The following is a 14,457-nucleotide window of genomic DNA, read 5'->3' on the forward strand; positions in this document are numbered from 1 at the left end:
TGGAAGCTGCAATGGGGGGGGGGGGAGGCTGGTTTTGCTCTCTGGCCCTCCTTGCAGGTTTTCCACAAGTGTCTGGGTGGCCCCTCTTGGGTGCTGGGCCAAGTGGGCCACTTTTGTGTCCTTCAACAGGGTGAGTGGAGGCTCACAGGGAAACTTATGGTCACACACAAACGAAGCCAACATCATATAGGAGAGGGAGAAAGGGGAGGTGGGGAAAGGTGTATTTCAGGAAAAGGAGAGCAGGCTGCAGCAGTCAGTAGTCGGCGGTGCTGATAGTGGAGCCAGAGTGAGTCCTGCTTGATCTTTGAGAGGGGTCAAGTCCATAGGCATTTGTTGTTCTAGCTATTAGTATCCCAGGAGAAAAATCAGATGCACCTGGTGGCGAAATGGCGCTCCTTGGGGGAGCACTGTGTATTTGGGGTGGGGCTGAGGAACACAGGGAAGGTGCCCTGCATAATGTATAGGGCAGCACAGCCCATGGGGCCCCTTCCGGAAGCTGCCAGACTGCAACTCCCATCCTCTCTGACCCCTGGCCATGCTGGATGAGTCGGAGGGGAGTTGGAGTCCAGCATTATCCAGAGGTCACCCCATTTGATGTCCCCAATAGACAGAATCCAGGCTGCAAATAAGGAACGTTAATGCACCCACTCAAAACACATTTAACTGGGCAGAAGCCCCACTCAATGCAAGAAGGTTTATTTCTTACAAAGTGTGGAGATGGCAAGGCTGTATTTGCGGAAGCCATTGGAAGCTGACGCCCTGTTCAATTTCATTTTCATTTTCTTCCCTTCTGAGGAGTCCAAAGGAAGCAGCTACCCTGCCTGACGTGGGGGAAGGGGTTCATTTTTTTCATCATCTATTAATCCAATAATGTAGGCATTTTCACAGCTGCATAAGGTCTTGTGAGGAGAGGAAGGTTTCCTAGAATTGCAGAGTTGCGAGAGGCCCTGAGGGTCATCCAGTCTCATCACCTGCAGTGCAGGAAACATTTCCCCCATGTGGGGCTCAAACCCACAACCCTGGGATTAAGAGTCTCGTGCTCTGCCAAATCAGGCATCTCAAAAGGAAAACAAGATTGAAGGTGAGGGAGCCCATTTGAGGAAAATAGTGTTTGTTGGGACTGTAAATGTGTGTCTATCTCTTGAAGAAACTGCAAATGGAATTCTGGAAAAAGGAAGGAAAATGCAAAGCAGCAACAACAACAACCCCTTTTCCCCCGTTATTTCTGCTGATTTTGACTGGAAAAACTGCCGAAAGTGCCCTTGGCAGGTAAATGTTTTTATATCAGTCATTTTGGTCTGGAGGGAAACTCCTGCTTGGCCTGAGAGGCAGATTTAGTCTCCTCAGGAGATCCTGAGGTGGGTTTTATAATTTCCCCACAGATGAAAGAAAGGGAGGAGGGTCTCTCCAGAGAATGAGGCTCCTGAGAACGTGTAGAGTTCAGCTCCTGAGTCAGCGTCAGAAAAAGACACACGTCCCCCTTCATAGTCCAGAGTCACTCGGATCCTCCTGGGCTTCTCCCTCAGGGACAGAGGAGAGTAATCAGGGGAGGTGAAGGCCCAGTACTCGCTTTCCCAATTCTCCAAAGCCCAGATCCCTCCCCCAGGACTGAAGGAGAATAGGCCCTTTCTCCTCACAGACTTTCTAGTGACCCTCAAAGCCCACTCTTCCTCACTTCCCACATTGACTTCCCAGAAATGTCGGCCTGCTGTGAATCCCTCACGTCCCAACACACAAGGCCAGCTGCTGAATCTCTCAGGACTGTTGGGCAGGTCTTGCTCTTTCTCTCCCCATCCTACGCTTTTCTGATCCTCAGACAGGATGAGGCTGGGATGGGCTGTGTCTGGATCCAGAGTGACATTTGCTGTTGAGGAGAAATGAGGGAAAGAGAAGATTAGGAAGAGTCAGCTGAGAGACAGAAACGGACATCCTGATGATAATACAGTGGTGCCTCGCAAGACGAAATTAATTCGTTCCGCGAGTCTCTTCGTCTTGCGGTTTTTTCGTCTTGCGAAGCACCCCTATTAGCGGATTAGCGCTATTAGCGGCTTAGCGGCTATTAGCGGCTTAGAAAAAGGGGAGGAAGGGGGGAAACGTTTTCGTCTTGCGAAGCAAGCCCATAGGGAAATTCGTCTTGCGAAGCACCTCGAAAAACAAAACCCTTTCGTCTAGCGAGTTTTTCGTCTTGCGAGGCATTCGTCTTGTGGGGCACCACTGTAATAATAAAAAATCAACCCCAGAAAACCATATTCCCTTTCAGGTCTATGGGATTTCTTTCCATTGCATGCATGACTAAGACTCCTCCTTGCAGACTCTCATCAGAATATCTTCCTTGTTGGTTTTTAAATCAGTCTTCTCCACTTTCTTATATGCAATGTGTATTGTCCCTGCCCTCCTCTCAACCCAGACATTTTCTAAGAGAAAAAACCAACTAGTAAACCTTTTACTCATCTCGTCTGTGCTAGTGAAGGGGAAAGAGAGAATTGGAGGATGCAGGAGAGGAGAGAAGCTGCTTTCCTCTGACCATCTCTGTGGGAATTGGCCTTTGGGTTGGGATGGGAGATGAGGGCTCAATAATAATAATAATAATAATAATAATAATAATAATAATAATAATAATAAATTACATTTGCATACTGCCTGTCACCCATAGGTCTCAGGGTGGTTCACAGCATAAAAATACAACATAAAACCACATATAGGCCTCCCCTCACTTTCACGGGGGTCACGTTCTGGGTCCTCATGCCCACAAGTGAAAATTGCATTAAGTGGGGAGCTTGTTTATTCCTGTTCTCCATCTCTCTCACCCACTTGCCCTCTCCTTGCCTTCCTCCCCAACATCTTGGAAGTTTAGGCCTTGCCGCCAGGGAAGAAGAGGCAGATGGCAGGGCAATTTTACAAAGGACGGCTTATTCAATGTTTGTATTTTGGATTTATTTTATACCATAAGACTAGTTCCCTGGGGGAAGGGGGGGGGAATAACTCAAAAGGTTACCTTTTGAAGAAGGTTACCTTTCTGAAGAAGTGTGCATGCACACGAAAGCTTACACCAAGAACAAACTTAGTTGGTCTCTACTGTGCTACTGGACAATTTAACGTATTTTTTGCCCTATAGGACGGACTTTTCCCCCTCCAAAAATGAAGGGGAAATATGTGTGCGTCCTATGGGGCGAATGCAGGCTTTCGCTGAAGCCTGGAGAGCGAGAGGGTTCGGTGCGCACCGACCCCTCTCGCTCTGCAGGCTTCGCAGACCTCTCCACAAGCAGCGGGAGTGCTCCCGCTACTTGCGGAGAGTTGCTTGCATGCTGAAGCCTGCGCGCGCTGAGCTCAGCGCGTCCAGGCTTCGCGAACCTCTCCGCAAGCAGCGGGAGCCAGCGCTGGGCTCCCACGGCTTGCAGAGAGCTGCCTGTTTGGGGGCTGGGGCGGGGGAAGCTCGGGCCTCCCCCGCCCCAGCCCCGCGCCTGGGGGGGATTTTTTTCCCCTTTATTTCCCCCCCAAAAAACTAGGTGCGCCTTATGGGACGGTGCGTCCTATAGGGCGAAAAATACGGTATTTATTTTTATTTTGACTGTGTCAGACCAACACGGCTACCTACCTGAATCAAAAGGTTTCCAGTTAGGGGCTAAGACAGTCATGATAGGCAAGTGTAGAGTTGTCGTATTTTGAAGAGCAAAAAAGAGAACACATTTGCCAACTTCTACTTTTAACCATGTATCGCTATGACGACTCTCATTTTAAATACCCCTACTCTATGTAGGCTATAGAAGCTGTGATATATTGCTAGTAGCAATGTTCTTAACTTTCAAAAACAAAAGAATAATAATAATACATATTGCTCCCTTGCTTGCCACATTAAAGTATTTGGGCTCATGTTCACATCTTGAACATAGGTGTGCACAGAACAATTTATTAAACTGTTTAACATCTGCATATGGACTCTCCTTAAGGGCAGGGGGATGTTAACTCTTGCCCTCCCTGACTCCTTCCTCAAGATCTTGTAGCTGAGCCAGCAGCCGTGTAGTTCAGCCACAAGAGAAGGGATTTACACAGCGTGTCGCTAGCTTAAGATGCTGCTCTGTTGCAATTCTCTGCTGCAAACTACCGTATTTTTCACCCCATAGGGCGCACTGGCCCATAGGGCACACCTAGTTTTTTTTTGGGGGGGGGGGGAAATAAAGAAAAAAAATTATTGCCCCCCCCCAGGCCTCCGACCCCAGAACAGGCTGCTATCCGCAAGCCTAGGGAGCCCGGCGGGAAGTCGCGCCAGTCTCCCCAGGCTTACGGATATCTGCCTGAAACCCAAGCAGTGTGCACGCTCTCTGCTGTTGTGGTAAAACAGCAGGTCTAGAGTCTAGAGTCAAGCTGTGGATGGTTCCCAAATGTACAAAAGAGACTCTTTACACCCCATGAAACACTAGTCCCCACCTCTCCTGTGAATTGGGGTCTGCATGTGAAATTTACCTCTCTGAAGATTTCTGAATGACTGGACATCTGAGGAAGCAAAAAGAAAGGCTTAATGGGCTACACCACAATAGCTCCCCAAAAACATCTTTTTACAAAACATCACCACAACATAGCATCTGTTGTTTCCTTATTTCCCACAAAAGATTAAATCATAGAACAAATAATTGCAAATAATTGCAAAGACAACAACTGTAGGCCTAAGGAATTAAAACAACTAGCATGTTTAGCTGTAATTCCTGCATTGCAGGGAATTGGACTAGACAATCCTTGGGATCCTTTCAAACTGTACTATTCCAAGATTCTATGGGAAAATCAGAAATGGTAAACTATACTAGAAAATGGCAGAATACAATCATTCAAAATCTACAAATAAAATGAGGATCTGTACTGGAGGGCTGGAGGAAGGTTAACGTCTGCTCCCAAGTAAACCGGTGGGGCAAAGCTGTTGAAACTGGCATTTCCAAGCATGGTGACAAACCAATTGCAGAGGAAGAATCGGCAGAGCTTTGCCATGTAATTCCAAGGGTCTCGTGCAATGGGAAGTCCTCCCTCCTGGAATGGGGCTGATCTCAAAAGAACTGTGGGAACTCTCAGGCGATGGGGATGGCTGAAGCACGAGAAATGGCTGGTGAGGTTGAAACTCTGACCAAGAGGCGGCTCAGGCCTGGCTCTGCTGCTGGGAGACCAGCCTGGGCAGGAGGTGGAGGAGGGACTGGGTGCTTGCGGGTGCCCTTCTTAACACACTTCATGAGGTGGAAATCCAAGCAAAACTTGAGAAGCTCCAAATAACCTCTCCAGATTGTGTGGAGAGAAAACAAAAGGCAAGAGAGGTTCCATGTGAATCAGGACATTGATAGAATTCCCAGTGTAGAATCCTGGCAGCCCTTATTCATTACCTTTCCATTGTTTCATTGCATCTTCCACAAAGTGATTTACATCACAGGATTCCAAGATCCTGTTCCTCAGTTCTGGAGGGAAAGCCAGTGGCTCTCCTTCTCTTTTCTCTCTTTTCTCATACCTGGTGAAAAGAAAAACAATGTCAGCCCATTCAAACCCACAATTTCTGGTAAAGAAAAAGAAAGGAATTGAGAGGAGGAATCCGGCTGGAGGAAGCCTAGAGGGACAGGCAGGCAGTGAGTGGGGAGATTCTTCCTCACTACGGACTCCTCAGATGATTGAAATTACCACAAAGTCCATGAATAGAAAGTGCAAGAGAAATAAAAGGGCCCCCATCCCTCTGTGAAGTGATGTGGGGAAGGAGGAGGCAGTGCTCTGGCTTTGATCCTTGGTGGGAGAACTGGGGTGCTACGAGTCCAAAATAGGTCCCCTGCTTTTACCTGCGAGATGCTGCAGGCAGTGAGGCCTACAATCTCCCCCCTGCAGCCCCTGGAGGGCCATGTTTAAGGTTCTTGCATCCCAGCCTCATGGAATGATACTAATGGAAATGAGCCAGGTCCACTTACCTCTCCAAGGTGCTTCTCATATCCTAGAGGGGAAAAGAGAAGGGAATTCAATGCACACCACAGGCCACACTAGGAAGACCCCCTCAGACCCTGGAGTGGAGGAACACTCTGGCCCTCAGATGTCAGTCTGCCTGGCATACGGCAAGCTTTTGGGTAAGGATGGCAGAATCAGCCAGTTTTTGTTTCTCTCAGTTTTTATTGTTCCAATCTGAAATTATGAATTTTGCCAATATCAAGTTCTCCACATTTCTACATCAGTTTGTAATTAATTTTTTGAATCCTTTTGAAAATCCACCAGCATTATAGGGAAATTTCACATTTGTGGGTTCAAGAGAAGATTATACCCCATCTCTTCTCTTAGATTATAATTTATTAATTTAATGCAGTTTGCATTGTGCAATTCAGACATAAGTAAGCCTAAAGGATAATCCTACCAGGACATTGTCCCAAATTGTCTTCCATAGAAGTCTCCAAATTTCAAATTCTATTTTCCATCTGGAAATTTTAAAAAGCACCTGCAGCATAAAATGCCTCCAAAGGGGTAATAAAACTGCTCAGTGTTTCTTTGGGCTCACCCACACTTCTGCTTTTCCTGTGCCCAGAAAACATGAGTCCAAGTGGTTTTGTCTTTGCCCTGCCACTTTCCCTCAGGAAAAACCTGCTCCTTAGTGTTAACATCAAAGCAAACGTCAATCCAGAGAAAACCTGGCTGAGGTTTGCTCTAATTTAGCAGTAAACAGCGGGTTTTCCTGGAGGAAAGGGGTGAGACAATCTGGAGACAGTCTGGATGAGTCCCTCTGTCTTGCTCTTTGCTCACTGTGACTGAGCACCATTTTGGGCCAATCTGTATCCATGGGGAAGGGGATCAACCCAGAAGTCATGGAGGGAACGGGAAGAGAAGCTTAGTCAAGAGACTGGCTCATGTCGGAAGGAGCCCTGAACGCATCCTAAACGAAGCCCAGCACAGGGCATGAAGGCAGGATTGCCAAACTGGAAGGCATTCAGAGACAGATCATCAGCAAAGAGCAGAAAAGCACCTCCCTTTCCATCAAGAACACAAACGAATCTCTAGTCTGCATTCAGGTGAGTTAAGCATCCCAGGTCTCTTGGGTCTTCCTGACCATTACAAACTAGAGGCTCCATCAACTCAGCACCTGCACTCCTTGCATACATGAAAGGGGCAGCCTTTTCCTGGAGCCTTGGGCTGTTCCTGCCACCATCTTACCTGCAGGAGTTCACTCACTGGCTGCTGACTCTTCTCCTCCATCTCCTGGATGATCCTCTCAAGAGAGGAGAGTTTCCTGAAGAGTCTGGCCAGCTGCTCATCCCTTCTCCCTGCAATCTCCTTCTCCACCTCTTCCACATGATTCAGCAGACGTTTCTCTTGTTCTTCCAGAAACTGGCGCAGTTGTCTGAACTTCTCCACAATCTTCAGCCTCTCCGTTTCTGTTAATTTCTGCAAGAAAAGAGGAGGTCAGAGTGTGGAAGGTGCTCAGCCCTCAAAACATCAGGAAGAGAATTATGAGAATTCCACAGGGAGGACACTTCTGATTTTTCAGAGACATGAAACCTCCAGTGGCTAAAGAAGTAAACATTTATTTTGAGGGGAAGCCCTCTCCATTGCTATTTCTATTGACTTCTTTTTTGCAGAGTTCTACAGCCTAAAGGAAGGAGCATTTTTTCTAGCCACGGATGTAGGGTAAAGTATGTATTAAAATATTTATACAAGGAGGTAGCTACCCTAACATCTGATTCCTTTTCAGAATAATAAATAAATAAGCAGTCAAAATGGAAAAATGAGAAATGCAGAGAAGCTGAAATGGGCAAATTTCCCCATCCCTCCTCAGTCCTGACTTGATTTTTCAAATGCTTGTTCCCTCCCTAGTAACAACAGAGACACTTACCAGGAGGTCTTTGCTTTCCTTGTCCAGGGCTGCTTGATAGGCCAGAATTTCCTCTCTCTCTTTCCTCAGAATTTCGAGGCGGCTACAGATCTCTCCCTAAAGAGAAAATGAAAAACTCAGATTTGATTGAGACAAACAGAGAGTTGATGAATGTTATACAGTGGTATCTCAGGTTAAGTACTTAATTTGTTCCGGAGGTCTGTTCTTAACCTGAAACTGTTCTTAACCTGAAGCACCACTTTAACTAATGGGGCCTCCTGCTGCCGCCGCACCGCAGAAGCCCGATTTCTGTTCTTATCCTGAAGCAAAGTTCTTAAACTGAAGCACTATTTCTGGGTTAGCAGAGTGTGTAACCTGAAGTGTATGTAACCTGAAGCGTATGTAACCGGAGGTACCACAGTACTGGCTTCTTGCACCCAGTGGCCTTGCAAAGTAGTATACTGAAGGATATAAAAGTCCATAGGTTTTCAACCTTTCTGGACCAACTATCTTCTTTTCTGCAGCACCCCTGTGGGGCTCGGGGACCCAGTTAGGTCACCCCTTGCTTGCAGAGCTAACATTATTTGCATTGCATGGCACAGCAGCATTTTTGCACCACTGTAGTAGAACAAGTGATTTTTTAAAAAAGGATTAAAAGGCATTATATATATATATATATATATATATATATATATATATATATATAGTTGTTGTTTAGTCGTTTAGTGGTGTCCAACTCTTTGTGACCCCATGGACCAGAGCACACCAGGCACTCCTGTCTTCCACCGCCTCCCGCAGTTTGGTCAGTGTCTGTCGTCCCCTTCTCCTTGTGCCCTCCATCTTTCCCAACATCAGGGTCTTTTCCAGGGAGTCTTCTCTTCTCATGAGGTGGCCAAAGTATTGGAGCCTCTCATATATATATATATATATATATATATATATATATATATATATATAATATATATATATATCTCAGCACAGGTCCAATTCGAGTTGTCATGAAAATGTCATTGTTCCCCCTAGTCTTTGCAGATGCTACTCTGGACCACTAAGTCCTTTGCCATTTGGGATGGGAGGAGATCCTCAGGCCACCCACCACTGAAACATCATTGCACAGCCCCCACAACACCCCCAGAATAAGCATGCTCCCCACCAGTAGGTGTTTCCACCCCCCCCCACTCCTAAATCTGCTTCCAACAGATACTTGAGTGGGGGATCCTGCACTGTCTGGTCAATTCCTGGCCACCAGCCCCCCTCCCCCCCAGCTGATCCCTTGCTGCTCTCTGCTTTGCAGGGCATTGAGGGGGCATCCTGATAGCTAAAGGAGACATGTACTTAGTTGTGTATGTGCAATTTACATTTGTAGTGTTCTTAATACAGTATGTACAAAGCAACCTTGCTGGGGGATGTGGATGAGGCGTTAACCTTTTCTTTCCCCACCATGGTCCCAGTTCAAATCTTTTAAGCTGCTGTGATTATTTCAAGGGAAGATCCCTTTGTCCCCCTGGCACAGAGAAAGACTTCAACTCCCTCCTCCCAGCCATCCCAGGAGCCCTCATGCTTCCCCTGGGCTGCTTTTTACATAACAAACAATTAATGCCATGCTTAATTGGGATCTGAGAATTAAAAAGAAGAATCCACAGCTATTTCTCCCCCTCAAGATCCAGGGATCTCCTACCTTGTATTCCTCCAAAGCCTCCTTCAGAGGAATCGCCTTGTGATTTTCATGTATCCTGGATCTGTCACACACCACACAGATGGGGGCTTCATGGACTTTGCAGAAGAGCTTGAGGGGCTCCTGATGCTCCTTGCAGACTCCTCCTTTTCTTTCTTCTTCTTTCCTTCCTTGAACGCTGAGATTCTTGATTAATTCCACAAAGTTTGCCAGCTGCCGGTTGGGGATGAGATTATTTTGCTGGACTGTTTCTCTGCACTGAGGGCAGGAAGCCTCTGCCTCCGATTCCACCCAGCACTGAGCCAAGCAAGACCGGCAGAAGTTGTGCCCACACTCTGGGATGATCACTGGATCCTTAAAATATTCCAGGCAGATGGAGCAAGTGGCTAAATCAGAAAGATTCTGGTCGGAATACCCCGCAGCAGCCATGGCTCCCTCACGCCAAAGACTCGAGTTAAGTTTCACTTTCTCTGTTTTCAGCCCCCGGGAGCTTCCTTTCCTGGAAATGACTCAGTGACCACGTGAACTTTTTTTTTCTTTTTCTTTAAATGTCCCCAGGTCTTTGCAGCTGTGAAATGTTTTCTCAAGGAGCAGCGAATGCTTTTTGATTGCTTCCCATGCTTTTGATTACACACAAACACACACGTACCTAGTAAGTTGGGGTATTCACATTATAACATTTTCATTGGTAGGCTTCCTTGTCATTTTTGAATTGGATAAATTTTGCTGCTGCCCTAAATGGACGGGAGTTCTGATTTAGCAAGCGGGACTTGATTCCGTGATGAAAACTCCTAAAAGTCTGCTTGCTAATTTTAACTTAATCCGTTCTTAGCAAGCTGGCAAAGATCTTCAGATTGAAACAGACGCTTTCAGCATTGCCAACCTGGTGCCCTCTCTTTGCTGAAGGCTACAACTCCCATCATCTCCAGGTAGGGTTGGGAAGGCCCCCTGACTGAAGACCCTGCAGAGCTGCTGCCAGTCAGTGGAGGCAGTTGTTGTTGTTGTTTAGTCGTTTAGTCGTGTCCGACTCTTCGTGACCCCATGGACCAGAGAACGCCAGGCACTCCTGTCCTCCACTGCCCCCCGCAGCTTGGTCAGACTCATGCTGGTAACCTCGAAAACACTATCCAACCATCTCGTCCTCTGTCGCCCCCTTCTCCTTGTGCCCTCCATCTTTCCCAACATCAGGGTCTTCTCCAGGGAGTCTTCTCTTCTCATGAGGTGGCCAAAGTACTGGAGCCTCAGCTTCACAATCTGTCCTTCCAGTGAGCACTCAGGGCTGATTTCCTTCAGAATGGAGAGGTTTGATCTTCTTGCAGTCCATGGGACTCTCAAGAGTCTCCTCCAGCACCATAATTCAAAAGCATCAATTCTTCGGCGATCAGCCTTCTTTATGGTCCAGCTCTCACTTCCATACATCACTACTGGGGAAAACCATAGCTTTAACTATACGGACCTTTGTTGGCAAGGTGATGTCTCTACTTCTCAAGATGCTGTCTAGGCCTGTCATTGCCCTTCTCCCAAGAAGCAGGCGTCTTTTAATTTCGTGGCTGCTGTCACCATCTGCAGTGATCATGGAGCCCAAGAAAGTAAAATCTCTCACTGCCTCCATTTCTTCCCCTTCTATTTGCCAGGAGGTGATGGGACCAGTAGCCATGATCTTCGTTTTTTTGATGTTGAGCTTCAGACCATATTTTGCACTCTCCTCTTTCACCCTCAATAAAAGGTTCTTTAATTCCTCCTCACTTTCTGCCATCAAGGTTGTGTCATCTGCATATCTGAGGTTGTTGTTATTTCTTCCGGCAATCTTAATTCCGGCTAGGGATTCATCCAGCCCAGCCTTTCGCATGATGAATTCTGCATATAAGTTAAATAAGCAGGGAGACAAAATGCAGCCTTGTCGTACTCCTTTCCCAATTTTGAACCAGTCAGTTGTTCCATATCCAGTTCTAACTGTAGCTTCTTGTCCCACATAGAGATTTCTCAGGAGACATATGAGGTGATCAGGCACTCCCATTTCTTTAAGAACTTGCCATAGTTTGCCATGGTCGACACAGTCAAAGGCTTTTGCATAGTAGAATTGTAGAATTTTAAGCATAACCTTGCTAGCATGAGAAATTAATGCAATTGTGCGATAGTTGGAGCATTCTTTGGCACTGCCCTTCTTTGGGATTGGGATGTAGACTGATCTTCTCCAATCTTCTGGCCACTGCTGAGTTTTCCAAACTTGCTGGCATATTGAGTGTAGCACCTTAACAGCATCATCTTGTAAAATTTTAAATAGTTCAGCTGGAATACCTTCACTTCCACTGGCCTTGTTATTTGCAGTGCTTTCTAAGGCCCATTTGACTTCACTCTCCAGGATGTCTGGCTCAAGGTCAGCAACCACACTACCTGGGGTATATGAGACATCCGTTTCTTTCTGGTATAAATCCTCTGTGTATTCTTGCCACCTCTTCTTGATGTCTTCTGCTTCTGTTAGGTCCTTTCCACTTTTGTCCTTTATTATGGAAATCTTTGTACGAAATGTTCCTTTCATATCTCCAACTTTCTTGAACAGATCTCTGGTTCTTCCCATTCTATTGCTTTCCTCTATTTCTTTGCATTGCTTGTTTAAGAATAATAATAATAATAATAATAATAATAATAATAATAATAAATTTTATTTATATCCCGCCCTCCCCAGCCGAAGCCGGGCTCAGGGCGGCTAACAACATTAAAACAGTATGACATTATAAAACATTATATTTAACATTATATTATAAAACATTATATTTATTTATGTTTAAGAAGGTCTTCTTGTCTCTCCTTGCTATTCTTTGGAAATCTGCATTCAATTTCCCGTATGTTTCACGATCTCCCTTGCATTTTGCTTGCCTTCTCTCCCCCGCTATTTGTAAGGCCTCATTGGACAGCCACTTTGCTTTCTTGCATTTCCTTTTCATTGGGATGGTTTTCGTTGCTGCCTCCTGTATAATGTTACGAGCCTCCATCCATAGTTCTTCAGGCACTCTGTCCACCAAATCTAAATCCTTAAACCTGTTCCTCACTTCCACTGTGTATTCATAAGGGATTTGACTTAGATTGTATCTTACCGGCCCAGTGGTTTTTCCTACTTTCTTCAGTTTAAGCTTGGATTTTGCTATAAGAAGCTGATGATCTGCGCCACAGTCAGCTCCAGGTCTTGTTTTTGCTGACTGTATAGAGCTTCTCCATCTTTGGCTGCAGAGAATATAATCAATCTGATTTCGATGCTGCCCATCTGGTGATGTCCATGTGTAGAGTCGTCTCTTGTGTTGTTGGAAAAGCGTGTTTGTGATGACCAGCTTGTTCTCTTGACAGAACTCTATTAGCCTTTGCCCTGCTTCGTTTTGATCTCCAAGGCCAAACTTGCCAGTTGTTCCTTTTATCTCTTGACTCCCTACTTTAGCATTCCAATCCCCTATAATGAGAAGAACATCCTTCTTTGGTGTCACTTCTATAAGGTGTTGTAAGTCTTCATAGAATTGGTCAATTTCAGTTTCTTCAGCACCAGTAGTTGGTGCATAAACTTGGATTACTGTGATGTTAAAAGGTCTGCCTTGGATTCGTATCGAGATCATTCTATCATTTTTGAGATTGCATCCCAGTACAGCTTTTGCCACTCTTTTGTTGACTATGAGGGCCACTCCATTTCTTTTACGGGTTTCTTGCCCACAGTAGTAGATATGATGGTCATCCGAACTGAATTCACCCATTCCCGTCCATTTTAGTTCACTGATGCCCAGGATGTCAATATTTATTCTTGCCATCTCATTTTTGACCACCTCCAACTTACCCATGTTCATGGTTCTTATATTCCAGGTTCCTATGCAATATTTTTCTTTACAGCATTGGACTTTCCTTTCGCTTCCAGGCATATCCGCAACTGAGCGTCCTTTCGGCTTTGGCCCAGCCGCTTCATCAGCTCTGGATCTACTTGTACTTGCCCTCCGCTCTTCCCCAGTAGCATGTTGGACGCCTTCCGACCTGAGGGGCTCATCTTCCAGCGTCATAACTTTTATATGCCTGTTGTCTTTGTCCATGGAGTTTTCTTGGCAGGGATACTGGAGTGGCTTGCCGGTTCCTCCTCCAGGTGGATCACGTTTGGTCAAAACTCTCCACTATGACCTGTTCATCTTGGGTGCCCTGCTCGGCATAGTTCATAGCTTCTCTGAGTTCTTCAAGCCCCTTCGCCACGGCAAGGCAGTGATCCATGAAGGGGCATAGAATTGTAGGGTCATCTATAAGTATGGATACAATAACTGGTGGAGTATGCAGAAATGGCGAGGGGAAAGTAATCAAGATAACAAACTTTTTATAAAAGAATGGAAATTGAATATTTACAAATAAACTGTAAACAGATAAGGAAATGAGCAGGATTATTGTAATAACCTGCAGTTTCATAGGAGTATATATTTAAAGTACCTTTACCTTTTACCTGTATTTAAAGTAGCTGGATAAAGGAATGAGTTAAATTAAAACAGGGGGGGGGGGAAACCACACACACAAAAAACCGGGAAGCTTTTAATGTTTTACAGAGTATTGTATTTTAATATTTTGTTAGAAGCCGCCAATATTAATTGTTGTTGTTGTAAAACTACTGAAATGTTTTCAACTGAAAATCATAAAACGAATAAAATACAGAGCTGTTCAGCAGTGGAACGGGCTCCCTCGGGTGGTTGCATGGCCTTGCTTTCGTTGAGATTCCAGAATTGCGTGGGGTTAGACTAGACGACCCTTGGATCCCCCTCCAACTAGACGTTTCCCATAGAGCCATATCTGAAGCGGCAAGGAGGCTGCTGAAACTCTCTCGGCTGCTCGGCTCCCTCCGAATGGCTGCAAAAAAAGGCTCCGTCCGGGAGGTTGGCGGGCGAGGGGACCCCGATCCCTGCGAAGGATCCCAGCCTTGCCTCCCCTCCGTCCCTCTTAAGGCGCGCTCCTCTTCCTCTCC

At 45.9% G+C, this 14,457-nt stretch overlaps 1 protein-coding gene across 2 annotated transcripts; it reads right to left on the minus strand.

Annotated features, from left to right (window-relative positions):
* Positions 1–1,218: 1,218 nt before the first annotated feature.
* LOC307208709 (zinc finger protein RFP-like) lies at positions 1,219–10,060 on the minus strand. 2 transcript variants are annotated; one of them, XM_079963592.1, is made up of 7 exons: positions 9,489–10,060; positions 7,832–7,927; positions 7,153–7,383; positions 5,928–5,950; positions 5,361–5,482; positions 4,462–4,491; positions 1,219–1,864 (listed from the first exon to the last, which is right to left on the minus strand). In XM_079963592.1, the coding sequence occupies exons 1-7, from the start codon at positions 9,912–9,914 to the stop codon at positions 1,344–1,346; spliced, it is 1,449 nt and encodes a 482-aa protein (XP_079819718.1). In that variant the 5' UTR covers positions 9,915–10,060; the 3' UTR covers positions 1,219–1,343. The 2 variants fall into 2 exon arrangements, with proteins under 2 accessions (XP_079819718.1, XP_079819719.1); XM_079963593.1 differs by lacking the exon at positions 4,462–4,491.
* Between the last annotated feature and the right edge of the window lie 4,397 nt (positions 10,061–14,457).

Source organism: Podarcis cretensis (genome assembly GCF_951804945.1).
Source record: "Podarcis cretensis genome assembly, chromosome: 2".
Lineage (NCBI taxonomy): Eukaryota > Metazoa > Chordata > Lepidosauria > Squamata > Lacertidae > Podarcis > Podarcis cretensis.

Bases quoted from the DNA above. Each gene is read 5' to 3' on its own strand.
- LOC307208709 (XM_079963592.1), bottom strand. From the start codon at position 9,914: ATGGCTGCTGCGGGGTATTCCGACCAGAATCTTTCTGATTTAGCCACT. The intron at 5,951-7,152 runs GTAAGATGGTGG...TTTCCCCTCTAG, and splicing joins CAGTGAGTGAACTCCTGCAG to GATATGAGAAGCACCTTGGA. The intron at 4,492-5,360 runs GTAATGAATAAG...TTGCTTCCTCAG, and splicing joins TGCAATGAAACAATGGAAAG to ATGTCCAGTCATTCAGAAAT.